Source organism: Mycteria americana, chromosome 6 (genome assembly GCF_035582795.1).
Source record: "Mycteria americana isolate JAX WOST 10 ecotype Jacksonville Zoo and Gardens chromosome 6, USCA_MyAme_1.0, whole genome shotgun sequence".
NCBI lineage: Eukaryota > Metazoa > Chordata > Aves > Ciconiiformes > Ciconiidae > Mycteria > Mycteria americana.
Genome location: NC_134370.1, coordinates 30,742,463 through 30,769,569, shown reverse-complemented (window position 1 = coordinate 30,769,569; position 27,107 = coordinate 30,742,463). Strand labels below are relative to the sequence as shown.

Below are 27,107 nucleotides of genomic sequence, written 5' to 3'. Positions count from 1 at the left end.
CTGAGAAACAATATGCGTCAGTATAGCTTTTTGCAGGATCAAGACCTAAGTCCACATCATACATTTTGTAAACTCCAGCACCTTCTACAATATAGATGAGCATTAAGGCACAATTTTGTCTTGTGCTTTCTCTAAGGTAGGGCAGTACTGTAAAAATACATGTTTTACTATACCAGAGATTTCAAGTGTACCAGTTCACCACTAGAGCTAGCCAGGAAATAGCAGAAAAAGCTTAGTCTTTCTCTTCCAGGAAAGAAACAAGACAAGGCATTGACCCATTCTCTTTTCTGTGGTGTGATCTAGGCATTCAGCTGTAAGAGAGGAAAATCAGGTCAAGCAGAATAAGGACTTGAACTTGTGTTTCACCTGTTATGGACAAATATTCTGTTCTCTGCTAATTCAGGGCCTCTTTTCCTGTATCAGATCAGAACTGCTTTCTTCTGAACCTGAAAAAGGTTCCCCAATAAAAGTTCTGTCAAGGCACATAAAAAGCTTCAGTGCTGAAAATGCAACCTTTTTTTCTAGAAAAAGTCAGTTTTATTAAAAAAAACCCCAACAAACCAGGTTAAATTTAGACACTGCCTTTCACAAACAGCCCACACAGTGGATATTTTCTCCTGATAAGCATCAGGTATTAACCTCTTTCTGATTCTTCAGAGATAATTTGAGCCAAGTCCTTGAGAAACAAAATGGAATGTGGACATCTGTTCACTGTAAACATGTAAAAAACATTTTGGACACTAAATTAAACTGCAAATTATATTTTTTATTCTGTTATGTGGCAAAAGTAAAAATTATATATAAGGAAGAAAGGGAAGCCTAAATGAGACAGACCAGACAGCAGATGAATAGCAATTTGTGATCTAGGCATTCATCTGGAAGGTAGGAAACTGGTCAAGCAGAGCAAGGAGTCAAACCTTGGTTTCAGAGAGGGAGTGAAGGCCACAGGCAGTGGCAATGTGGGAAGAAATCACAGCAAAAGCATGTGGCAAATACTGAGTGGTAGCAGAGATTAGCAAAGAGTGAAGAGTCACTAACAGAAATGTAAGTCAGACGCTCAAGGGGAAAAGCCTTTCAAATGGGGAAGGAAATAATGTAGATACGTCAGAATAGAAGGGGGGGGGGAGAAAATAGAGAGTAGGAAATTAAGGCAAGTGGGCCAAGAAAGAGAGAACTGGTATCTTAAACAGCAGAATATGTAGTACACTCAAATCTTTTCCTTTTGATGATGATAACCCAGCGGAGATGCTAAAATGTTTGGGGAAGATGGAAACAAGACCAAAGAGCAGAACTACTTGCAAAAATCAAATGGGCAATGACAGGCAGAGGTTGGCTATTATATTCAGTCATTCAGTGGTTCAGTATTGTTTCTTCATACAACCATTCAGAGCTAGATTGTCAAACCTGTTACTCAGGCTGGGCACAGAAGTAACAAGAGAAACTTTCTGTTTCCCAGGCCCCTTCTTAACCTGCGACTGATGATGGCAGCAAACAATTGGACTTTTTCTCTAAAGCAAGCTGGTACTTGCAGCAAGAGCAAAGAGCCAGGAGCCCTGGGAGCAGGGTGTTCTGAAAAGGGTGGACGTCAATCAAGTCCTCCCAGTATAAACAATCTCATCAAGAACCGCCTGTTACAATCTGTTCTTTGGTTTGCTCCTGGGTCAACACTGATCTGGTTTGTCACTTAAACCATTTCCATGATCAAATTTAACACTGAAGAAAATGAATACATATCCTCACAGTTGGCAATTTCAAGCCCCCAATGGTCAATAAAAAAATCTCTAGCAAAATAGTAGTCATACATGGAATAAAAGTCGCTATAGGACAATGTAACCTCGAAGGATTAATTAATAAAACCTTTACCAGTTTCAGTGAGACTAAGATTTTACCATTTGATCTTTTTGATCCAGGGAATAATAGTTTCATAAATTCCTGGGTTTGCCTAGTAAAATTTTAACCAGAAATGGCTGTTCTCTGTTGCCAAATATGATTGTTATGGAAGGCCTGAGAAATGAGCCTGAAAATGCCTTCAGGAGTCTCAGCACTATCGTTCTTCTTAGAAGAAAATAATTACCTTGATGTGGTAATAGAACTCATAGTAATGCTGACCCCTAATGTTTTCAGTAAGACTGCCATTATCCTAGGAAGATACGTATATACACACATTAACTCGAGAGCATTTGGACTTCACAACAACACAGAGCACTTAATACATTAATATTGAATGATACACTTACTCCAGGTTTTCCTTCATAAGAGGAGATTGTTCAAATGAGCTGAATCAACACTAGCATAAGCTCCATGTGAAGTGAAAAGTCTAACAACAATAATTGCCTTAATAAGCATCCTTATAGTGGAGTATGGACTTAATGCAAAGAGTGAAGATCGGTTAAGAGCACCGAGACTCTTACAAAGTATTAGTTTTGGGAAGATGATCAGGACATTCAGCATAAATCCTCTCAGAGAAAACTTTAGCTCTCATGTATGAGCCCCTTAACATTTTTACTCTCAGGATAGTTAGTGCGTGTTGGACTGATTTTGAGCTTTGTGCATGTACGAATCAGTGCAGAATTTGTCTTCCTGCTGTTTATTACTTAGTCGTATAACTCTACTTTGGACAGGACAGATCAGAGTATCAGGCCTCCCACAACTTCGTGATTTATCTGCACACGCACTGCTGCAGTTTTTGCTAAAATCATTTTAACACAGAACCACTCATAAGAGAAGGCAAAACACCCAGTTCAGACTTAGATTTAATACAGACAGATACATTCAAAGGTATAAGATTAGTTGCCAATAAGAGAAATCCATCTCTCTTCTCCATGTGTTCTTAGTAGCTCCTGCAATAGGCTATGACATCTTTATGAAACCTATACCACACCATCTCAACAAATCCTGAGGCATTTAACTAAATCACTGAGATAAAGTGAAATGGTATTGCTAAAGTGAAATGCTATTTGGACAACTGAGTAGCTAATTTAGAAAGACAGAACCTGATGAAACAAACGCTTTTCAGCTAAATCACTGTCATGTTTTGTGCAATCTTCCTACATGTCATCTCGCGATGACCCATCTTTGCTTATACCTTTCTCCCTGAGCATGAAGAACTATGGTTGCTGCACTGCTGAATTTTCCTCTGAGAAGGCCTGCAAATGTGATCTGACAAGTCAAATGATGGATTGCACCTTGTCCATCCAGGCAAAGTCCTTCTGAAAGACAGTGGGAGACTGACACCAACAGTAACATATCATCAGTATGTAGAGTATGCAAGTCACAAAAGTTAGTTACTTAGACCAACAGGCTAAATTAGATGCTTCCAGAGTGTCACAGAACATATACTTCAAGCTATATTTATACTTACGGTTTTCCAGACACGGGATGGCCAACAGCAGATTTAGGAAATCATAACGTGTTTGTAAGAGGAGCGGATAGGAGAAGTTGATGTTTCAGAGGCTCATCACTTCAGAAGGTGCTTGTTTAGCAGAAGTGCTGCACCGCCTCTCATTCAGGCACCGCGATGAACCCCGCGCTCGTGGCAGAGAGGGCTCGCCAGCGGGAGAGCGCGATTCACAACTCCGTCCCTTATGTAAGACTGTAACCTCTATTCGCAGCCATCTGCTGTGGCTGTTGTGTAACAAGCCATAGCTCACTGTTTCTGCCATCATATGGTAAATTTCCTTAAAATACACGTGCAAAAATCGCTACACAAAGACCTAGAAATTCTTTAACTAGATGCGAGTCCCAGATTTCACAGATGAATGGTAGTTTGGAAAGGCAGCCTTCAAACTCGTCTGCATGGGGTGGATGTAATTTCCTTCTTGATTTCTAGCATCTATGGCTTACAGGAAGATAGATACACTGATTAAAAATTTTGGTTGACTGGGATTTGCATTGCTAGCTATCTCTATTTTCTGTCTTCCTTGGGATTTATACTGAGCTCAAATAAAAGGAATTTTCAATTTCATTATTATCCTTCCACATATAGGCAGCTTTTAAAGAAGAAGGAAACAAATGGTTTTGAGCTTTGTTTGGTTTTTTTTTTCCCTGCTGTCAAAGATACTGCATCTACCTGATTCCAGCTTCTCTCCATGAATTTCTACAGACATGCAGTCTTCACAAGCTGAATTACAGAAGACCACCTATGGCCTAAAAGTCATGGCAAAAACAGACATACTTCAAGACTTTAAACAAAAAGTTCTGAAAATAAAACAATGTTGAGTAACCAGATGCCAACACATTCTTGTCTTCCAGGAGAAGAGATGAACAGAGGAGAATAAAGAACTGATGTTCCTTTAAAACTAATAAAAGGATTTGGGTCAAATTCAGAGTGAATTTTTCTACTTTTCCAAATAAACCTGTATGACTTGCTAATTAATGTTATTTTAGCTAATGCTAAATAAAGATAGACATGAATTTGGTACAGGCCGACAATTAATTTAAAACTGAAGTATGAAACGGAAATAAACTGTAAGTCCCCCTTCATTCTTTACAGAAAGAAAGCCGTGTGTGTGTGTGTGTGTGTAAATCTATGCAAACTCATTGCTGGTTGTTTTTTTAAAGGATTTGGAATTCAGTGAAAATAGGGGAAAAAAGCTCTGTTATTGCCCACAAAAGCAATGCTGTTTGGAAACTGCTCTCACACTAGTGGGTTGTTTTGGATTTAGTTTTTTTCCCCTTTTACTTGAGAAGAGTGACACAGATTTAGGATCCTAGAAGTAATTTAAAATATGCCCAACTCTACATCAGAAATATGAAGATCAACAATACTCTTGTGATTTTTAAAATCTATTCTGCAGTAGTGACAGAAAAAAAATCACTAAATAGCATCTATACTGCACATTCTGTGTAAGTCACTCTTAGCTTACCTGTAGAAAAAAATATTACTTCCAGTTGTTTCCTATGCATTTGAATTTTGTTTTTAAGATTGTAAGAAAAAATTATATTACCAAAACTGATCGTGATTTTGAGTGTGATTTTCTTTGCCCACTGCATCAGTAGCAAATTTGTGACTTCAATTAATTTCTCTTGGGCTCTAACTTTCACTCTTGCATTTATCAGTGGTGAATCATTTTACTAACACTTTGTTAATGCTGCACTTCTGGTTTTGAGCATTTCATTCCAGTTCTGCAGAATAAAGCCTAAGTTCCTATTTTAAAGCAAAAAAAAACCCCAACAAAACAAGAAGATTCATACTGTTCACACAAAGTAAAATTTTATAGCATCAACCCAACTCAAATTCGAAAACACGTCACCTTTTACAGTCTGTATCCTGAGGTCTCTACCCACAGTTGATCAAAGAGGAGGGAAAACACGTCCCTCATTCCCCCAAGGATATCTTTTCTTTCTTATTTTACCTTGCTGAGGTTTCAAATTCCCCAGCCTGTGTCTCATGTGATGCATCTTTTCTCATCTCTAGATAAATTCATTAAAACTTACGAAGTGACTGTGTTGCTTTTCTCCTTTATTGCTATTTCTGTTAAGGCAATTCCTTCCTTCCTTCCTTCCCTAATCTAGGTTGATTTGTAATGCATTTGAACTGGAGGAACTCTGTTTATATATCCTTATAAAGAAACAGTAGTTAACAGAAATGTCATACCCACTTGATGGATGCTAACAGATCTTACATTGACTTGTCATTTTCAGGGACTTCACTTGACCATTGTCACCACATAGCTCTTAAAATCTAATTTTACAAGGCAATAAAATATCACCTTTTGATCATTTCATTTTTGTAAAAGCTTCCTATCCTAGAGTAACATTAATAATTTTTATTCTGTGAACACACAGTTGATGTGGCACTCTTCTTTGCAATTAGATTGATAAAATAGCATAAAATGAAAACTACTACAAAAGAAATTTGGTCTGCAGCCGCTCCCTCCATATGCTTTTTTTGAATACAAAACAGTCTTAAACAGATGACATAATTACTGCAGAAGGGCTTAAAAACATTTTCTTTTTGAGACAAAGTTAAGCCACAAAATTCAGATTTAGATCCAGAGTTCAAAAGGTCTATCTGGGGTTAAACAAGCCCCATGTTAAACCTGTTTTAGAAGGACTTGCCCTCCACAAAACTCAGATATCCACCTCAGGCTAGTCAGTCCTCCTCTTTTCCCTAGATTCTCTTCCACTCATTACTGCCCCTACCTACATCCAACCTTCAAAGTATTTCCAATAGCAAAATCTTATTTTCTCCTATGCCTTCCAGAAATCAAAAAAGGAGGAAAAAACAAATTCAAGAGGATTATTGACAAATTCAGAAAGGTTGAGTAAAGTTGACCAAAAAAATTATTCAGGTTCTAGAAAATCAATAATTCAATAAGAGACTCAGAAGTTTAATTTATTTTATCTATTCAAATTATTTGCAAATATATTCTATAAATATTTCACAACTGTGACATTTTTTCCTCTATTTAATAACAGTCCCTTTACAGACTACCTTTGTGGTGTCCAGTGCAGTTAGCAGAAACTTCAAAGCTCTGCTTAAAGCAGGAGGCTGGACCTCTTGAGTTCTCCAGATTTCTCTTTCAACCGAAATTATCCTATGATCTTACAAATACTAAACCAGACAGGGAAGACCAAAAAAACCCCCAAAACCAAACAACCCACCACACGCACACACACACAAAACCAAAACAAAACCCAAAACACAAAAAGCCCAATATTTTTGTTTGGGTGTTTTGGGGACTTTTTTTTGGAGGAGATGTGTGTGGCTCTTGAGTCTTTGAATACATTTTTAAACTATCTGGAGTTGTTTTACTTATTTACAGTCCTAGTCTTCCAGGAGAGAGGTTTTGAGCCTTTGCTACATAAAGAGGTAGTCTAAGAACGAGTAACTGAAGATTCCAGACATGACACTTGCAGGTTTCTCTTTGATGAGATTCAAAAAGAAACATGATGTGTGCCATGCTGTCACAGGTTAAAGTATTATATGACCACAGGCTATAGCTAACACTATAGCAACAAGACTTCTGACATTTGAAAAAGCCAGTCTAACAGACCCAAAGCGTAACATGGTGGAAACAGAAAAAAAAAAAAAAAAAATCAATGTAGAAACAAGGTGCATGTTTTAACAAAGACATAATTGAGAAATTTGGGCTGTGCACAGATTTTGGGTGGAAACACGTAAGTCTTGAAACCCTCAAAACAGGGACGATAAACAAAACCTGTTTCTAGTGGCTAGTTCACACTGATTGTAAGTGGTTTGAAGTATGATCAGCTTATGGAAGGAATTACATGATGGGGTTGACTGCAACAGCAGGAGCATGGCTTAATGACCTATAAGCTTTCCATCCTATTTTTCTCCTTTTAGAAAATAATGCATTTATTTTGAAAAAGGTTCAGATAACATTCCTGATATTTGATAGGGGATCCCTCTTCACTTAAGCTTCTGAGGTCAAATGGGACAACTCGAATTTTAGTATGTCAAATATAAAATTAATACAGCACATTATAAAACTGAAATACACTTTCTGCATATGAAAGTAGTTTTCAACAGTGAGTTAAGAACAAAATAGTTGAAGGTGGAGTTCAACATAATTTGATTTAAAAAGGGTAACGTGACAAACCCATTTTCAATGCCTTGTTCACCACTTTGGAATATCTGCACAGACCAGTCAAAGCTTTAAAGGTTACACTTTGCCTCAGTATAAAAAGAAATATCCGCAGCCTACATATAACTTACCTTTCAAGACTTGTTGGGCCAGGCAGGTCTACTCCAGAACACTATAAAGGATAGTACATGAGTACATTTGTACAATTTATGTTGTATATAAGTTCCTAATCCTATAGATACACACAGGACTACACATGCCTGAAAAATGACTTGAACACAAAGTTATGTTAAAGTTGTACTTATAATGTTGAAAATAGAAGTGCTCTACCATTGCCATCAACTGTATTTATAGAGAAGTTAGCCCAGATGGAGAAAGCTGAAGCAATGTTTCAAATATACTCCTATCCTTTCCTTTCAGCATGCGACTGCTATTTCTTTTCTCTTTGTCCCATTAGTACTTCCTCCATAGGTGAAGGAGACGATGACTGAGAGAGAGTTCAGGGACTCGTCCTACCCAGTATTAGCAGAGCTGACAGATTCCCTCCTCTTGATAGCGACCGTGAGCATGGGTTGCATTGTCATGCAGCATGCAGCCTTTTCCCTTATTGGCAGCGTTATTCATTTTGTTGGGTTCCCTGCAGCTCCCATGATTTAGGCAGGTTTCTCCCATATTCCAAGATTAACAAACTTCTCAAACTACTTGAGTTTGGGTTGGGTTGGGGTTTTTTGTTGTTGGGGTTTTTTTTAGTTTGTTTTTTTAACATCTTTCACTCATAGCCAGAAAACCTGGTTAAGAGTGGAGAAATTAAGGGAAGTGGAAGCTGTTAACATCCGTGATGCCAGAAGGTCCAGTAGAAGGGCCTGTGTTTGGGGTGTTTTGACGTTGCTCTGTGTGTGTCTTACAACTATTTTCTTATGAATTTGATCCTAACTTTGATTTGAAGGAAGGTAGCAGGTGGCAGGTCTGACTGCAAGAAGCCATGGATGCCAATTCAGGAACTCTGAAACACCATCAGGTAGTTTCAAGAGGTTTCCTGAAAGCAGAATCTTAAATACCTTAACAGTTTAGTTTAATTAGGCTAAATGGACATGATTTAGCATACATTAATCCATATTAAGTATTACATAATTTGTATTCATATCTGTGATGTAAAGTCAAGACCTGCCTGACATACACCTAAAATGAGGTAAGAAGCTGGGTTTGGCCTGGTGTTGTTGAAAATACTGCAGAGCCATACCATATTATTTGCCACTATGCAACCTCAGATAGTAGCCATGCTGAACAAGCTTGGTTTGTTGTAGAGGGCTATTTTTAAAAAAGGCTCTTGCACGTATAAATAACTAACAATTTTAAGTCAATATTGTTGCTATTTTCTGAGTGACTGTGGGCCAGATTCACTTCCAATTTAATGTCAAGTGAAAGTTCTGAAAATGTAACCTGCGCTATCACAGGCAAGGTGAGATTAAAAACATATTGCTTCAGTATTTCATGCACGTATACTTCAAACAAGCTGAATATTGTTATCAGATGCACCATTAACAGTTCTGAACACATTTACTACCAAGAACCGTAAGCAATCCCACAAAACTCAAATGAGCTGGACTTGTTTATAAAGTTTGACTGACACCAGTCAGTGTTGGCTATGTGCAGTCCAGACACAAGAGCACTCATCTCGGTGTTCAACTTTTAGAAATTAAGCCTTGCATTTCAAAAATTGCTTTTTTCTGAAGCAACCTCCAAATTCACCCTTTAGTGTCCTTCAGCAGTACTCTTCTTAATCTGAACACACATTCAACCACAAAACTAAGTTTTTACAAAGCAACACCAGAGCCTTTGGAGATGATCATATTGCACTTGACTACTGCATCAAATACTTTTTACATTCCTCAGGTTTGCAAATAGCAAATATCTCTCCCACTGAGTGCTGATTATCAGTGTGGTATTAATTTTTTCCTCTCCAGAGGGAAGATGAATACATTACTGATTTAACTCCCGAGCAAAATTTTCATGTTGTCACTGTCCAGCTGCAGCAGAAAGTTTCTAACATATCCCTTTCAGGCTAGGCATGCTTAGAACAAGTGCATATGCACATACATACATGGAGATTATTACACTATACCAACACACAGAAATGTACCTGAACAGAAGCTTTTCCTCTTTTGAATGCAGATGAGGATTAAATATAAGTTAAATTTCAAAACCGACTGGGAAAGTACCTAGCTCGTATTAACCTTCTTTATTTATATCAGAAGAGGGGCCCTTCTTGGGCCATAGGTATGCCCAGTGGATCTATGTCAACGTTAAGCCAAGGTCCCCTGCTCCTACGTACCCTAAATAATATAATTTTGAAAGCTGCCTCAGTAAAATAAAATAAAATTGCCTTTGCAATCAGAAGGTGTAAAAAGGACATTTCAGCAGCACCTTAGCTTACTAAGCAGGATCAGATGGCTGAACGTTTTACGGAAACAATGCAGTCAGAAACCAACCAGGGTAAGTAAGCATCTCCCAAGTAAAGAGCAACAAGTCTGTGCAACCAACGCAACGCTGCAAAGAAACAACAATACTTTCTGCAGTATATTAGCACTGTAGGGCTTTTGGCCTACAGTGCAGGCAGCTTAATCTGGGAGTCTTTTCTGGGCTTCGTATTGTATCTATATGAATTTCACCTCTACTCTTGAGAGTGTAAAGCTAGAGTTCACTGTTAAAACCAATTCAGATAGGTACCACCCTGTCCTGTTAATTGATTTTTCCTTTCCCCCACTTTTAGGAGGCAAAGTACCTTTTTCCTTGACAACTTCTATGTTTACACATGCACATACAACCTGGCAAAGGTAAAATCTGCCTATTCATTATAGGCTCTGCACTTTACCGTTAAAGGTCAAGCAAAAGGAAAAGCTAAACCAAATACAAAGCAAACTATAATGGGTGCTATACAACACAGAGAACTACAAAACAACAGGTGTCTTTGGCAACAGGCTTTCACATGGAAAAGCACAAGAAAATAAACAGAAAGCACAAAAAGACTAGAAGAACAAGCATTATTCTTCAAAAAAACACAAACCAACCCAAAACGAATTTTAAAGAGCACCCAAAACCAGAAGACTTAATACATTACAGTTTCCAGGTATAAGAACAAAAACAAGAGATTGGATATGACCCTTTCCTGTATGTCACTTCATTTAGAAATTTAAGATGAACAACATTAATTAGTAAATGGACTCACTTCCAAGAAATTCATCTTGGCTAATATTTTTGACATAGTTTTGTTAGTAAACATAATTTAAAAAGTGCAACAGTGGAGTAGGAGAACATATACACAGATGGTGTTCTGGCATATACTGAGCAGTGTAATAGAAGTTACTTTGTCTCCACGTTACTAAATGAAAGCATACCTTTACTCTGCAAATACAGAGCAAGTTCGCTTGTAAAAGTGAAAAAAAATTGGGTTTTGTGTAAACTGACATCACATATTTCCAAGGAGATTATAATCTCTGCAGTTCCAGGCAATCTGACTTTTTTTTTTTTTTTTTTTTTTGAAGGAACCACTTTCCAGCCTGTACTTGGTTTCCTTTTAGATTAGATAATTTTATTTGTTCTCGAGTCAAAGGTAGAGAAAAGTGAATGTTTTGGTTTTAAGCAGGGGCAGCATTATTCCAAATCATAAGGAATCAAGTCCTCTGATGGCCTGCCCTGCTGCAGCAGAACATGTTTTATAAGAACAGAGACTGAAGGATGTTGTATTTATCCTACCAACAAATGCAACAGTGTTCTCTACACACAACGGCAGTGGTCCATAATACGCTTTCTGACAATAGGCAAAGGGTCATCTCGCATGGCAAGAATAGCCTCCAGCATGGATTAAAAAATATAAGAAAAACATTTGACGTACTTGGATCTGACAAGATTGAGTCGGTTTTCGGCAAAAATTGGTCACAGCGGACTCCTTGGTAGCCCTCTTTGCACCTGAGAAAAAGGGGATAAATGACAAACATACGCATGCGATAGTAAAAGGTTAATTTCAAGGTAGCAAAATCAACTGAAATTCTCCCTGTCAGTGCTGCGAGGGACTTGCATATTTACAGTAATTTCAACTATTATGGAAGCAAGGTCATTACTGGAACACAATGGAAGCATGTAAAATCATTTGTATTTCAAAAAATTTCCCTCAGCCCTTTTTGATTATTTCAGAAACTATGAAAAGAAACATCACTTAAGCACCACCCTTCTTTTAGACATCAATTCAGTGAAACAATCAAAGAAAAATCCTCTATAAAATAGACATATTTGTAATAAAATAAACTCATTAGGTAACACAAAGCTTTATAAAGTTTCTGTACTCCACAAGCCATCAGATTGACAACTTGTTTATCTTTGGCTGTTTGAATAAGTAGGGAACACTTATCTAGACATTAATTTTAGGACTAGTTTCTATGGTGCTTAAAAGATAACATGTTTAGGCACGATAGACAATGTCAGGTGTTTGTAAGTGAACCGTCTTAGATGTCTGTGGGATTAGATTTTAAAGCACATAAACCAGAATACCCTCCTGCCTTAAAAAACATGAACTGGCTTTGACTGAGAATCTAATACTATTATTTATCTTGAATTCTTACTTTGAAGAAATTGCATTTACTGCATTCGGACTGTTCTCAGAAGTCTCTCTCTCTCATTTCAGCTAAGTGTATCAGAATCAGGCCTTTAATTATTTATTTGCCAAGCAATTTTTCAGAGAAAAGTGATGGACACTTTAATTATAAATGATAGCAAAAGGGACTTCCATCTCCCAAAGCTCTTGCATATCATATAAACAATATGCTCAAATCAGCATCACCACCTTCATTAGGATTGACAACTGCAGCTTGAATTATGTGATAATGTCTAGAAGAGAGGTTATCTGCTCCTTCACAATGTTTCTACTCAGGCTTCCTCTAAAAGTTGCCTTTTAAAATGCTTTTGGGTTAATAAATTAATGCTTCAGTGAGAAGTACCTCTCACCAGCCTTGAGTCAGGGATTAGAAAGTACATTTGTGAGCAAATATGTAAATTATAATAATTGCCATCAGACCCCCAAAAGTAGTAAAAATCTACAGTAAGAAGAAGATAAAAAAAAATACAGATATTATTTAAGCCCCTCTGTTTTAGCCTTTCTCTGTGAAGGATACTGAGTGCTACTTTGGAGATCAACTTCTTACTGGTACTCATCTATCTATAAAATGACTGACTGGGAAAACCGAATTCAGATCCTATGGTAGTGGTCACAAGTTATCAGTCAAGGAAAAATGTTCTGATTTTTTTTTTTTTTAATGCAGAATGTTCAATTAAAATTGTCCACTAGTCAGAAAAACTGAAGAAGTCTCCATATACTCAGACACTGCTTATGCATTTTTTGCTTCTGATTATGAAATATCAGAAATTGCCTAACATCAAACAGAACCTGTTCGTTGCAGTCTTGAGAAGAGTTGGTAGACCTCATTTCAAAGCTTAAGAACAACCTACATGAGTTGGGGATATTCTTGTCTTTGCATTAGTATTTTCTATTAACTTTTTGACATACATGTGTACCTGCTTCATTACTATTACCCTATTACAGACTTAAAACTCCCTGTGCTAAACTGTTGGTCTGCAAGTCATAGAAGTGTTCATCACGTAGCCTAATTCCACAACTGAAAACTTTGATGCTACATGTGAGGATAAAGAGTCAGAGAGTGATAACTCCTGGAAGAGCTATACCGAGTGCTCATGAGCATGCGTGAATACCCATCAGCCAGAGGCAGGCAGAGCAATGCTACGAGTACCCTCACGCTAGCAGGAGCGGCCCCTTCCCTTCGTCTCTGATGGCCACTGGGGCACATCTGAGCCAGAAGCTTTGCTGCCTTTCTTTCCTTTCCTTACCACTCCATTCCTCACGTAACGGAACAGAAACCTTAGACTATCTTCACTTCGCAGCTGAGAAACAGTCTGCACCATTTATTCCCCTGTCAGATGGTCCAGCTAATTAATTGTGGTCTAGGTAATCAATTGTTCATGCCAGAATTGAAGGAGACAAATTTTGCTACTGGTAGCTGCTAGGGTAGATTTAAGGGGGTCTCTATTCCAATCCTTCCAACTGTGTCATGGTCCAAATCAAACATCAGAAAATATTTTTTGTATCTCACAAAAATGGCAAAAGGTGCTGTGGATATTTTTGCCTTCCATTTAATGTTGTTCGCAAGGGTTACATTTTACCAGTTGCAAATACAGCAAATGCTGATAAAGTTGGTGGCCTCAAAAACAATCTGATGGGAGACTCCTGTAACTGGTAAAGCATCACCTCAGTACCAGACTCGAAGTTAGATGTGTTTCCATGTCTTTCGTTTCCTGACTTTGTAAGAGCAATGGGTTGGAACAGAATATATCACAGAGTCACTTAGATTTACAACTTCTTCCTTGTAAAACACAACATCCCCAGCACCTGACTGAATTGCATGCTGCCACAGCTATGCTGTGCAATCTGAAGATAATGATGGGGATGGATTTCTTCTCTTAAAAATGTATTGGCTATCATATTAAACTATTATTTTTATCCTGACTATATCATACATATACTGCTGCTTGTATATACATACATATATCATACATATACTGCTGCTTGTCTCCATCACTGTGAAACTGGAGCATACAGTAATCAGCTGGCTGACTGACCTGGATGAGTCTAAAGTCACATTTTCACTTACCTGTACACTTCGATGAACATGCCACAGGAGAAATTTATTTTTGTTACTTTCAAAATTTAGTACAGAGGTGGCTGATATATGAAAGAATAAATACAATCTTTTAATGTAATAACATAATCTTACACTAAGATAACAACTACTATGGCCATACATAGGTTGTTTTTTAAATTATATTAACTTTTTCAGCAAAGATAAAAACTAAGTCTCCTAGTTTCATTAACAAATGATTTCTGAACTCTGTAAGACACCAAGTAATAGCAATAACTGCTCTGCTAATATCACAACAAAGTTTAAACCTTTGTATTTAAGTCTTGTGAAATTGAAGTCTTGTAGAATATACATTTGACAGTTGTAACGTTATAATATGATGAAAGCTGATCATGTTGTGGCATCCTATAATCTTTGCTAAAGCATCTGTCATCCGTCCTAAATGGGCAGATGCGATAATTGTGCCCACAATACCTGACATGCACACATGCTGCCAATTGGCATCACACCTCTAAGTTAAAAAAACCCCACCCCCATGAAAAACCCTATTAAAACAACACTGTTGTGTCACATACAGAAGTTCAGGGAAGTCCAGCTGAGATCGTTCAATATTGCCACATGCAGCGTGAATGATCACATTCATATTTATGGATGTATTAAAAAAAGCTGTGAGTAATCAGGGTAATCTTGAGAAACGCTTTGATGCGGCCGACTGTTTCAGAAATGATCATTTGATTATGTGACAAGCAAATGTTTATTAGATATGCCTTTAAAAAAAGGCAAAAGAAAATCAAACTAGGATAAGATATTGCTCGCAGTGAAGCTCTGATCCACATGTGGGACCCCCGCAGCGAAGGACAGAGAGGGCAGTCTAAGCTCCATCCCAGCACCAGAAATCACTTCTGTGCTGAAGTGGTGCACTGCATGAGCAGGCTCGGGCACACACTTAAGTGCAGACCATGGTGAAGGGCTCTAATAGCGTTAATTACAGCCTCCTTGCAAAGTAAATATGAAAATGGAATTGGCTATTTTGCATTCAGATTTTCACCAGAATAACTGTATCTGTCTAGGCTCTAGACCAAAAATATCAACAAAAATGTATGAATGGAATGATTTAAATCCTTCTGATTAAATGGTATGAAAAGAATCACAGGTAAAGCTAATCCGCAGCTGCTAAAAAGCTTGCAAACAACACATCCTGAAATAGTACCTGCTAAATTTAACTAAGATCATTTTATCATGTATTTTTACATCTTTCATTGGTAATGTACTTTCTCTAGATTATGTTTTTTAAGGTCACCAAAGACAAACTGCATTGCGCATTGCACTTCACGGAGTCACCCATAATGTCCTTTGTGTGAAAACATATACGCAGAAATACATTTCTCATTCCTGGTGAGAAGTTTTTTTCTTTCTACTCAAGCATACTTGCACTTAAGTATTAAAAAGTAAGCAGAATACGAGCGTTTATTCAATCCTTTTGTCCCCATTTTAATATTAAAGAGTAAATACATGTATGTTCTAGTCAAAGAGATCACAGACAATTTCTCAGAATTGTTTCTTGTATATTCAAACCTTATGGAGCCAAGGGAGATTTCAAATAGATGACCGCATCACACGTCAGAATAACACAGCACTCTAAATCCCTAAATTTCAGATGGGACACACTAGTAAAGAATAAAGTGAATGGGGGCAGGGAGGTGGCAAATTGCACGTTAAGTGAAGCTGAAGAATAAAATATATCTAAAGCCAGCAGGAGAAAGGGAATATATTACAAAGAACCTACTTAGAAGAGTTAGGGAAGGACATATAAAGCTTATGGCCAAGAAGCCATTACTATCACAGTTTACATTTTCCCCACATACTTCCATATAGAGCTCCATATCCCTATTAAACTGAAATATTTTAGTTCTCAAGGGACAGTAATGTACAGAAGGCAGGAGAGAGAGTGGCACCAGCAGACTGCAGGGGCTATGGAAGATAATGTTGTGAACCCCCGCCTCTTTCCTCTTCCCCTGTGATACTGACCATCCATTTGAAAAGGGAATAATTCTTTTTCTTCCTTAAGTGTGGTGATCACATTGCCTTTGACCATGTGAAGAAGCACGCAGAAAATAGATTCTCTGCACAAAGTCCAGAATTTTGCAACCATAAGATATATGAGTTCCTCTGAAATGGAAATTTTGAAAATGGCATTTGGAACCTCAGTGACAGACTATGCCAGATGACAAAGCTGTAATACTATACATCAAGAAAATAAGCATATCCTAGGCCAAAAGTGATCCGTGACATTTAACAGAAATGTCTTAATAGTGCAGTGCCCAAAAGATGAACTTATATAAACCTATAATCTGATTCTAGCCTCATAAACAGGAGTAATACAATTTGAAAGATGGAATTAATAGTACCTATGAAAAATGAAAGTTAATTTTTGCAGTGTATCCAGACCAACACATTTCCTTCCACTTGTAAAAGCTACAAAATGACAATCTCAAAAATGCTATTAATTAGAATGATCCACCTCATAATTTCACTGGATCAGTTACAAATTATTTTCTCATGGCACCATTACAGCCGTTGTACTGACAATCAGATGCCAATAAGAGTACATACTGCATCTCTTACTCCTCCTCTAAGGGAGGAATCAGAGATCATGATAAAGAAATATTCCAATGGTCTAAAAATTTTGATCAAGCATTTATTTTCACACAGACAATGCAATACGCTTTATCCTGGGTTAGAGAGCCAGTTATGCAATAAATATACAGTAGCAAGCCATGACATTGTATAGGCCATTGGGTTGTCCCACAGTCTAGCCTGAAATATGCTGTAAACAATGAAAAATAAGTCCTCTGCTCTGCAGGTAAGCTAAATACAGACTTCTCTGCTTGCCACTAGAATGACCTTAACTGGAATCAATGGAAATTTATGTTTATTATTGTGACTGTTATTAGATGAAGATTTTATACACAAGGGAAAAAAAAGTAATCTTAACAGTGAGGGTCAGACAGGATGCCTTGTCATTTAACACATGCAGCATGCCACTACAAGCAGAAAACAGGCTTCCTAGATTCAACAGATTAGACCACTGAATCACAATTTAGAATTTTTCTCAGTGGATACCACACTCAAAGCCAGACAGAAAATTAACCCTTCATAAAAATCAATAGTTTGCTGGTCAGGCACTCACCTGAGACCTAAGAGATTCACATTCAGTTTTTGATGTGAAAATGAAGCATTAAAGACTTGAACCCAGGTTTCCTATATCACAGACATATCCTGATCACTTGATTATTATCTGTTCTAGGAAGGACTGCTCTTGTATTGTTCTTGGAAAAAAATCAGAGATATTCCATTTCATCTCAAAATAGATGGGGGGGGGGAGACAATGAAAAAGTTTCCAACACAGCTCTAATCATGCCTGAGTGAAACAGTCATGTGTTGAGCATTGGACAGAGTTACTATTGTTATCAGGTAATTGTTTACACCCAACAGTTTGTAGTTTGTAGGTTTGTACAAACCAGAAGTAATATTTTAACTGCAAATCAGCTAATGGTTATTGGAGACTTTTCCAGAAATTGCAGGGCTCAGGAGACACGGTATATATCAAGCAGTGCTGGCAGAGATGACATTTTTCTCTTTGCAAATCTGTTTCTGTAGTTTCACAATGGAAAGACTTTTTCAAGTTGATATGACTGTTCTGATATTGTTTCATAAAAGGATCATGCAACAACTTACGAGCAAACTGTTAAAGGAAAAGGCTTTTCTTAATTGTGAGTGACCATGGGCGTTGGACCATAGGAGCTCCAACTGCATGAGGTCTGCTGGCAGTAAGCACTCGGGGCAGGGGGCACAGACGGGAAGAGAAGTATGAGGAAGGGTGAGAGCCCGTAATACAAAACCAGTTACAAAAGCCTACCACAGCAACGGGGGAAACTGCCCTTCATTAATTCCTTCCTTGATCTAACACTCCAACGTATATAATTGAATAAAGCTCAAACTCTTCCTGAAATGAAACACTGGACTTTAAAGCTAGGTGAAAAAGAAAAAAATGCAGTTTTTCCTCAATTGTTTCCATGAGTGACATAGGACATCTACGTCATTGCACTCCAATCTATTATAGAGAATCACTTTTTATAATATGCTTCTCACTGGCAGGCCCTATCCTTCTTCCTTGTCCGAAGATGACAAACTGTAGCTATTTTGTAATCAGACTTTTAAAATGCACCGGTGAGATCTTCCATACGGATACACTAACACAGCCTTCAAGTCTTGGTTGCGGTAATTTTATTAAAACCCATATTGCAATTGTCTAAGTCATATGCGACCACAAAAATCCAGGTGCCTCTACTACTTTATATCACTATAGTAAACCAATTTCACTAGCCAAACCATCTAGTTACCCACTATTTACAGACACCATCAGTAAGCAAAACAGAAAAAGCAAACATGGATTTTTGACCGCCCTTAGTAACCTCAAACACAAATAGCCAGAGGCTTTTAGCACCAAGAAGCAAAAATGATACCTTTTGTGCAAAAAAGTGGAAACAGAACCAGTCTTTAAAAGGTATGTTTAGATAGGTGGGTCCTTACTTCAAAATGCTGTGGATTTATGACTGCAGCAATATGTGCAGCTCTGGGACCAGCAGACTCTTGGGCACTCCTTGCATAAAGTTCTAGCCCATACGGTCTATGTTATGCACAAAATATAACCTAACTAAAATTAAACTAAAGTTAATATAAACAGATAAAAATCAACTAAATTAAATTAAAATGAATGCATGGCACTAGAAATAACAAAACTGGGGACCCAGTAAGGAGCTGGGTAAAGACACAGTATTTCTTGAACACAAACATGGATCCCTTCAGATGGGAAGGCCAGAACACTTACCCAGGACACTCACCCCCCTCCTCTTTTTCTTTTTTCTTTGAGATTTTTTTTTTCCTAAAATAATCTCCACAACAGAGATGCAACTTAATGCATAATAAAGTCTTCATATCAGGGTTTGAACATACTTTAGTTTTGGAAGGCCTTGCAATCTATTACGTGATTGAATAAAGATATGTATCTGCCTTTTCTTTTTCTTTTCTTAAAGAAATAAGGTTGACTATTGTGTAAAGAAATAGTACAATTCTTACAGAATGGACAATATCAACTTTAAGGAAAAAAAAGATCACTTTTATATCAATTTTCTTTTAAAATGTTGCAGCTGTTAAAAGTAAGTACAGCAAGTAACCAGAAAGGAAATTATATTGAAAAGGCAGCCAAAGAAGGCTAAGAAAAGTTTTTTTCTACATCATTTGCCCTAGAACCAGGCTAGCTGAAACACTCTAACATCAATAGAGAAATTGAATCAGACTTTTTAAAAATCATACTTATCGTTGGTGTAATTCACTATATTTTTTCAGGATGTAAATTGTCAGTGCACCTCTCTGAAATAGGGAAGTACTATTATGCTCCTGGTGCAAATGGCATAGAGATTAAAGGTCACAGCTACAAAACCCCGAGTCATTGCCAAGATTTAGATAATACAACTTTCAACTAATTTATTGACTCCAGTGTTTCAGGCTCCTTTAGCCTTGGAGAAACTAAATGGGGATACTTTACTAAAATCTGAATTCTCTAAATCCTCTGTAGGACCCATTGAACTAAATGAGGATTTTAGCATTTAAAAGGAGTTATGTGGCTTTGACTTAAATGCCTCATCCAAAGTTATGCAGGAACTACTGAATTATCATTCCTCTCCTGATCTGGATGGTTTTCCTTCTTAGTCTTTCATAAAAGTTAGGTCAGAAAAAGAAATAAAAATTATCAAGCAGTGTTAGGAAAGCCATTCAAGCTGTCCAGACCTATGGCAGCACCTGAACTAATAATCATTTCCCTCCCCTCAACAACAGACCATTTTTTTCTATTTGAAGATGTTCCCTTAAAAAAAAAGAAGAAAGTTTCATATACTTAATCAATGCACATAGCCCATGCAGAATTGTTACACAGTGGTTCTAGACTACAGTATTCACTTAAAACTCAGGTTAGGTTTTGTATCTGAAGATATAAATTTATTGTATTATTGATAGTTACTTGGTATCAAATTTACTTGTGGCATATGCACATGCAGGTCAACATTTCACACTAATGCACAGGCTTTAGGCTTTTCATGGGATAAGAATTATCTTCACCCACCAAGGATAATGAAATCCTTAAGAAATTATTTTTCCCTTTGTTTCCATAATACTTATATCTGGATACAAGTCTTATGCATAACAATTTGAAGTGGCAACTTAGCAACTGACTGTAATTTAGTTTCAACAATCAGATTCAAGATTGAAAAAAGATTTTGCATTTAGTTTTTTATTGTAGCAAGCATGTGAGAATTTGAAGAGGGTACAGTTACAAGTCAGCAACAGGTAGCTAGAATACAGTCATGTTTCAAACCCTAGTGAGTGGTGCATAAACACATGTAGAAGGCACTGGGATCTAGACAGACCTACTTACGCTGTTTGTCCAAACAAAATCAATGTATTTATTTAAATCCATATCAAACAGACCGATGCTTAACTTCAGTGCTGAATGGAGCCTAACTGACCTGAGCCTCCATCTCTGGGCTGCTACCACATCTATTACGTATGTCAAATCTTGTTATGTAGCTGCAAAGAAAAAACAATAAAATATACCTTTCACTTGTGACTGAGCTAGGATGAATTCCATGATTTCAAGAGATGGCCTCTAGACTTCATTTTCCATCATATATTTTAACAACAAAATTTCTAGTTTTGAAGTCCTTTGTTTCCCTTTCAGCCGGAGAACAGTCTTTAAGTAAGACTGTATTCAGGAACTATCAAACCCAAGTGCATTGGGATGACTAGAGAACAGACATCACGACGATCATCTGGCTTGTTCAGTCATCAACAGAAATGAAATCTTACCCTCTCCATTCTTAGCTCAATAATATAGAGCAGTAGTCTCTTGTGTTGGAGAAAAATTCAAATCCGATAGGACTGCATTACTCTGCGGCAAAAACAATGGCTAGAAATACAAACACACCACAGACAGAATTGGGCAGAAGCAGTCATCAAAAAAACCCAGAGGGGTCAAGACTGACCAGCATTTACATGCCGAAAATAACCCATCTGTAGAAGAAATCTAAGAATCCTTCTGAACTATTGCCAAATGTGTAGCTCTTGACATATTCCAATGAACAAAGAAGATGAAAGGAGCAAAGATGCAATGCTTCCTTCTGAGATTAAGACTACTATTAAACAAAATGATAGAAAACTCAAAACTTTACTAGAGCAGGGGATGGAGGAGCACTTGAACTTCTAGTTTTCACAATAAAACTGGATTTGGAACAAGACTGGAAAAAGTAATCAAGAACATGCAGTCAATGTTGACAAGCACAAGGTCATGCTCACCTTATGCTAAATCTTTTAAAATCATGGTCCCAGGAGACTTATCCTTGCTTTTACTGATTAGAAAATCATGCTTAGTATCAGCTCAATTTTTCACAGCCGTGCTCTACTAAAACCAAATGTTACGAAGTCAACAAGTGATAACTTTTACTCAAAAGTTCATATGCACTTCTAATTCCATCTAAACAGTGCTTACAGTACTTTATGACACTGTCTAGGTCAGACAGCACTGGACAGGCAACACACTTTTTTCATTATTCAAGTCTTGATCATTAAAAAAAATACTACTCCAAATTGAATAAAATATCAATATCTGGAAAAAGCTTTTTGAAAAGATAAAAATGTGAATAGGTTTAATCAACTTTTTTCATTTTAAGAATTTAAATTTTTTAATGTTTAGCTTTTGTTACTTTATATTAGTGCTGAAATAAGAAAAGTTACAGTCTGTGCTGCATAAATTGAGTCCTGAGTGCCAATATTAACTCCAAGATCTGCAAATGCTAGATTAAATTCAGTAGAGGTGGGCAAATGTTTAAGAGGACCTTTCAGAAGCAACCCTGGAAGTGACTGTACTTCAGAACTGCAATTTCTGTGTTTTCTTTTGCTTTTTGAAGGAAGATTTTAGGGCTGACCTGTACCAGGAGCAAGTTGCCACAGCCTGTTCATTCTAGTAGTTCAACGCAAGTTCATCTCGTGTATCCATACCAAACCAACTTACCTATGGCAGCATTTTGACCAGCCTCAAGCATGGCACAATGCAATAATGTTGCCCTTGCCACAGTGCTTCATTTTTCAAATTTAACTCAATAGAAAGAGCAACACAGACTTTCCTAGTCCATGTTGCACCAATGGAAAAAAAAAAAAAATCCCTCCTTAACAACAAACTTCAATCTGTAAACCACAAAAGCATTAGAAACTGTCTTTGAATATCATCTAATAAACAAAATGTTTAACCAACTAACTGAGCAATCATTTCCCTACTATTTTAGATTTAACCAACCAGAAAAACTGAAAAGCTTTGATTAGGTTTTTCCACAATATACCTCTGCTGTGTGATAAATTATTTACTATGGATGATAAATGAATATAGTCTTTCATTATGTATAGCATTCATCAGCTATGAGAAAGCTTTTGAATAAATGGAAAGTGATTTCATACCATATTCAAAGCCTCATGCAGCTAAGGCACAGATGAAAGCCACATTCAATACTTGAAAAAACAAATGAAAATGAGACCTTTGCTTTACATTATGTCTGCCCAAGATTACCATCTTTATAAAAGCCCTTCAAAACTCTTCTTGAAAACATCTTTCAGGGACTGGACTTCGGTAGGAAAAAAAAGATGTCTGAAAATCAATAAAGAAGGGACTAAAAGACGTAAGATTTATAGATGCTGTCATGGTGTTTGGTAGGAACCTATCTCACCTTCAAGCGGCCATTTGTTAAAGATGGCAATTATAACAATAAGTGAGGCAATTCTAAAGAGAGGTGCAAACTCACTAGTAAGTAGCATAACAGGTTTGCTGGATGTGTTTCTTTTCTCAGTTTCCTCCCCATGCATATTACAAACTCAACATTAAAGTCTTTTGCTTCCAGCTACTAAACAAAAGCAACAGCCATGGACTTTTTAAAAAAACTCTCAAATATGTTTTTCATTTTGTTTCATTGAGTATTTCCCAATACAAAAATAGAGCCAAAAATACTCAGAGAAATGAAATTCTCTGTTTCAAGCCCAAGCTAGAAGTACAATGGATCCTTTGCTTATCACGAAAAAGTCATGCAAGATTTCCAGTCCAGCCCTTCAGATTCAAAAACATTTTTCAATTTTCAGCAAAACTTTCTAATTAATTTTTTTAGGCAAATTTTAAAATACACATAGGAACTCAGATGCCTGTCTAGTAATAATATCTACATGGAATAACGCTTGTCAAAGACTCCTGTGCCTGTGTGCTCCCCTCCCCCACCCTGACCTGACCTCTTCCCATAACCCTGCTCAAGCAATAACCACCAGTGGCGGTCGTGATGGATGCATCTGGTCACGATGGATGCACCCAGCTCAAAGCGGATTCAGGGGAGACAGATAACACCACAATAGCCAGGGGTTAATTTATGGCAATGCGTCCACCTAACCACAGTGCTGGTCAATGTCCAACTCAAGTCAAGTTTGGAAGAAACTAAGATCTGTGGTTAGTATGCAAGTATGACTGAGAGTCAATCATCTTACCCCCATAAACAGTGAGCAGCCCAAGAGCTCTCTGAGCTCTCCTGCATGGCAGTGGGCTGCACGCCAGGATCTCCCCTTGAGTAGGGATGCCTCTCAAGGTTACTCCTTGAGGTTGAGAGACTCCTTGCTGCAACAGATCCTTGGTAAGTGACCAATAGCATGCTAAACTTTGAAATCTTAGCTAAGTGATATAAAGAATTGATTGCGCATATATAATCCTTTAGACATAAACTGTTGACTAAGTCTGGGACTAGGATTGGATCTATCCGCACCTAGACTCCTCCCTGAGAAGGACTTTAGAAAGCAAGGGGGCTCCTTTCTGAATATCATGACTCAATGGGAGGGTCTCCCTGACAGTTTCATCCTGTCCTCTATGAATTAAATAATCAAGTGTTCGTTGCCATCAAATCTTGTTAAACTACTGTCGTATTTACCATTGAACCTTGTTAACTCACTGTTTTATATCAATAAAGTATATTTTTGCTTCTCTCTTACGAGTGAAGTGCATCACTCCATCCATGACAAAGTATATTTTTGCTTCACTCTTAGGAGTGAAGTGCATCACTCCATCCGTGACAACTCCTCTCCTAAACAGCTCAAGGCCACATCAAGCCAATACTTATCCACAGAGACAGAGTACCTTTGCAAGACACTCAAAATCCCTCAGTAATTCAGTGAGGTATTTGTTTTGTACCTGTTTTTATACCTGGTTTGGAAAGAATAATTGAAGCCACTCTGGAGGTGCCAGTTAAAATATCCTTAACTACTAACAGATGGTCTACACAAATGATGCCCTCTCACTTTATGGCAGGAAATAAACATGCCTCTGCTACTGTATTTTATATGATCAGCACACATTGCATTTTATAGATAAGAACAATTTGACATGCAATGTAATTGCCTAGTAAAGTTCAAATAGAGAAACATTTTCCAAAATAACTCTTCTTTAGCATATTAAGTATAATTTAGAACCCAGAAAATGAATGGTGTTAGAATTCAAGCAAGCCATTTTCTGGAGATATTTAAAGTTGCTAACTGAAAAACTCCAAATCTTTAAAGTCACCCCATTATACAGAAAGATTTAGTAACAAGTCTTGTGTAGAATAATTTTTTTCTGAAGAGACAACTGTATGTATTGTAATGACATTATGGCATATGTATCACTATGTAGATTTAGCATAAAACTAGCAGCTAAAGCTCTCCTGCTAATGGATCAACAGCTTACCAGTCAGCAAAAAGTGCTGGTGTCAACTGACTAAACCTAGCAAGTTTAACTCCTACCCAAGGCAGGAAGCTGCAGCCTTCATCGCATAACAGCACGTACTGCAGCTGGCAATCCACCAGCTTAGAGCTTCAAAACACGCAATGAAGACTCCAGCCCAAAGTCATTCTGAGTTTACTCTGCTCTCTCCTTAGTTCAGTGGCAAAAGAAAAAGTTTGTCGGAGCTAATGTTGGAGACGCACAAACCTGCAACGGGAACAGCACCACCCAAAAGAAAAAACCCCGTTACCTTATCATCCACATAAAATGCAGGTGGAATTCCACAGGAGCAATATGGCAAGACCCTTACTACTCTAAGCAAGCCGGAAAATTAATTGAAGCAGAAATGACATGTCTAACATAAACCATATTATGTTTTACACAAAATTTTATTAGAACAAGGAAAAAAAATCCCCTCTCTGTTCCACTGTGAAATCTTGACCTGAAGCCTTCTTAATTAGTTTCTTGCTTGTGAGTTAAAAGAACCCACATCATTAAAAAGTACTAGTGATTCGAGCATTTTTGTCCACAAGTTATTAATGCAAGTTTATTAAGTTTCACCAGTGAACGTATTTGTAATTTAGTAGGGTTTGGATGAGTGTGTTTCACAGTACAGGATATGTATTAACTGCAAGAAATTCCATTTGACTACTGACAGTACCTGACCCATCAGTGACATCATTCATTGTGGAAAATGGAAACTTTTCCAACAGAAAACAAGGAATGTCAATTTATTAGCCATAAATAGTAACACAATTCTAGGTTATGAATTCAGCTCAAGCTCCATTTTTTGCAGATCTGTTCAAGAATCTTTTAAAATTATAATTATTTCATTACTTCTTGTGAACACATTTGGTACTTCACCACTGCCCATCAATTGTGGAGGGTTTGTTTACACGACACCAAGTTTTGTAACAATATACTTGAATGCAGTTATTTTCTATACAGGATAAAATTTGCAAGCTTTTTAAAATGTAGATTTTCTTCGGAGTGAAGAACTGAACTACAGCAAAGCCCAAGGATGTCATAATGCTAACAAAAAAAATCAGGATAATGTTTGTTTGCTCAGTTTGCATTTAAAAAATAATAATTCGGTTACCTGACAAGTCTCGATTAACATAAAAATCACTGAAATAGTTGGAGACATGCTGATGAACACAAGATATGCATTATTTTGAAGAAATGTATGCCTTAGTTTAAGAATAAGAATGACCCAATATAATAAATATTGTTATAGAAAACATTTCTAACAAGGGTAGCAAGTGGTTTTAAAAAATTTATAGCAGAGATGGAAGCATGGTATTTCTTTCTGATTTCAATATTTTAAAAGCTATTTTTAATACATTACCTCCACGTAGGTTAGCTACCCAAAGCATGTGATACACAGCCAGTAGGGGCAAATTTATGTTGCTCTATGTCCATCTTAATACTTGCCCAACACGCAAAGCAGCTCTTTGACTGACACAATTCTCACTACCAGCTATGTGCTAATGCACAGGAATCCAAAACATGTTATTTCACGGTTACTTGTGGGCAGAAAGTAGTATAATCAGGACATTTTAATTTGCTGGCTTTCCTGCAGCTTCTGTAAGAAGAGCAGCGGAAACAGAAAGATTATTAGAGACAAGGGAGTTCCCAAGAACTGTGTCAATATTTACACCCAGGTTAACACTACTGAGAGGATTAAGTCCTTCCTAGCAGTTCAGCTCTGCAAAATGCCAAACTCTCTTACATTAAGGTATATAAAGTGCTTAAATTTGAGCAAATAAATGGAAGCTACATGAAACATAATTATGCATTGAAGAGAACAGCATTCACAAAAAGACCTGCTACGTTCGAGTTGACAATTTGCATCTCTTCTCAATACTGTTTTAAAAGTAGGCAGCTGCATGAAAAGTCACCCATGCTCTGCCACCACCTGCCACACCCAACGAAAGAGAAAACTTTGAGAACTGGAATATT

The 27,107-nt window shown here is 37.3% G+C and overlaps 1 protein-coding gene across 7 annotated transcripts in view; it reads right to left on the bottom strand.

The window, feature by feature from the left end:
- NRG3 (neuregulin 3) overlaps positions 1-27,107 on the bottom strand; it is a 424,661-nt gene that overhangs the window by 106,129 nt on the left and 291,425 nt on the right. For 4 of the 7 annotated variants that reach the window (XR_012776172.1, XM_075505214.1, XM_075505209.1 and 1 more), the window contains exons 3-4: positions 11,443-11,516; positions 276-311 (exon numbers count right to left, since the gene is read on the bottom strand). Coding sequence is in view for 6 of the 7 variants with exons in the window: in XM_075505214.1 (XP_075361329.1) it covers positions 276-311; positions 11,443-11,516 (110 nt within the window). In the remaining variant the exon portion in view is untranslated. The remainder of the gene's footprint in view (positions 1-275; positions 312-11,442; positions 11,517-27,107) is intronic. The other 3 variants (XM_075505211.1, XM_075505212.1, XM_075505213.1) reach the window with 1 other exon arrangement.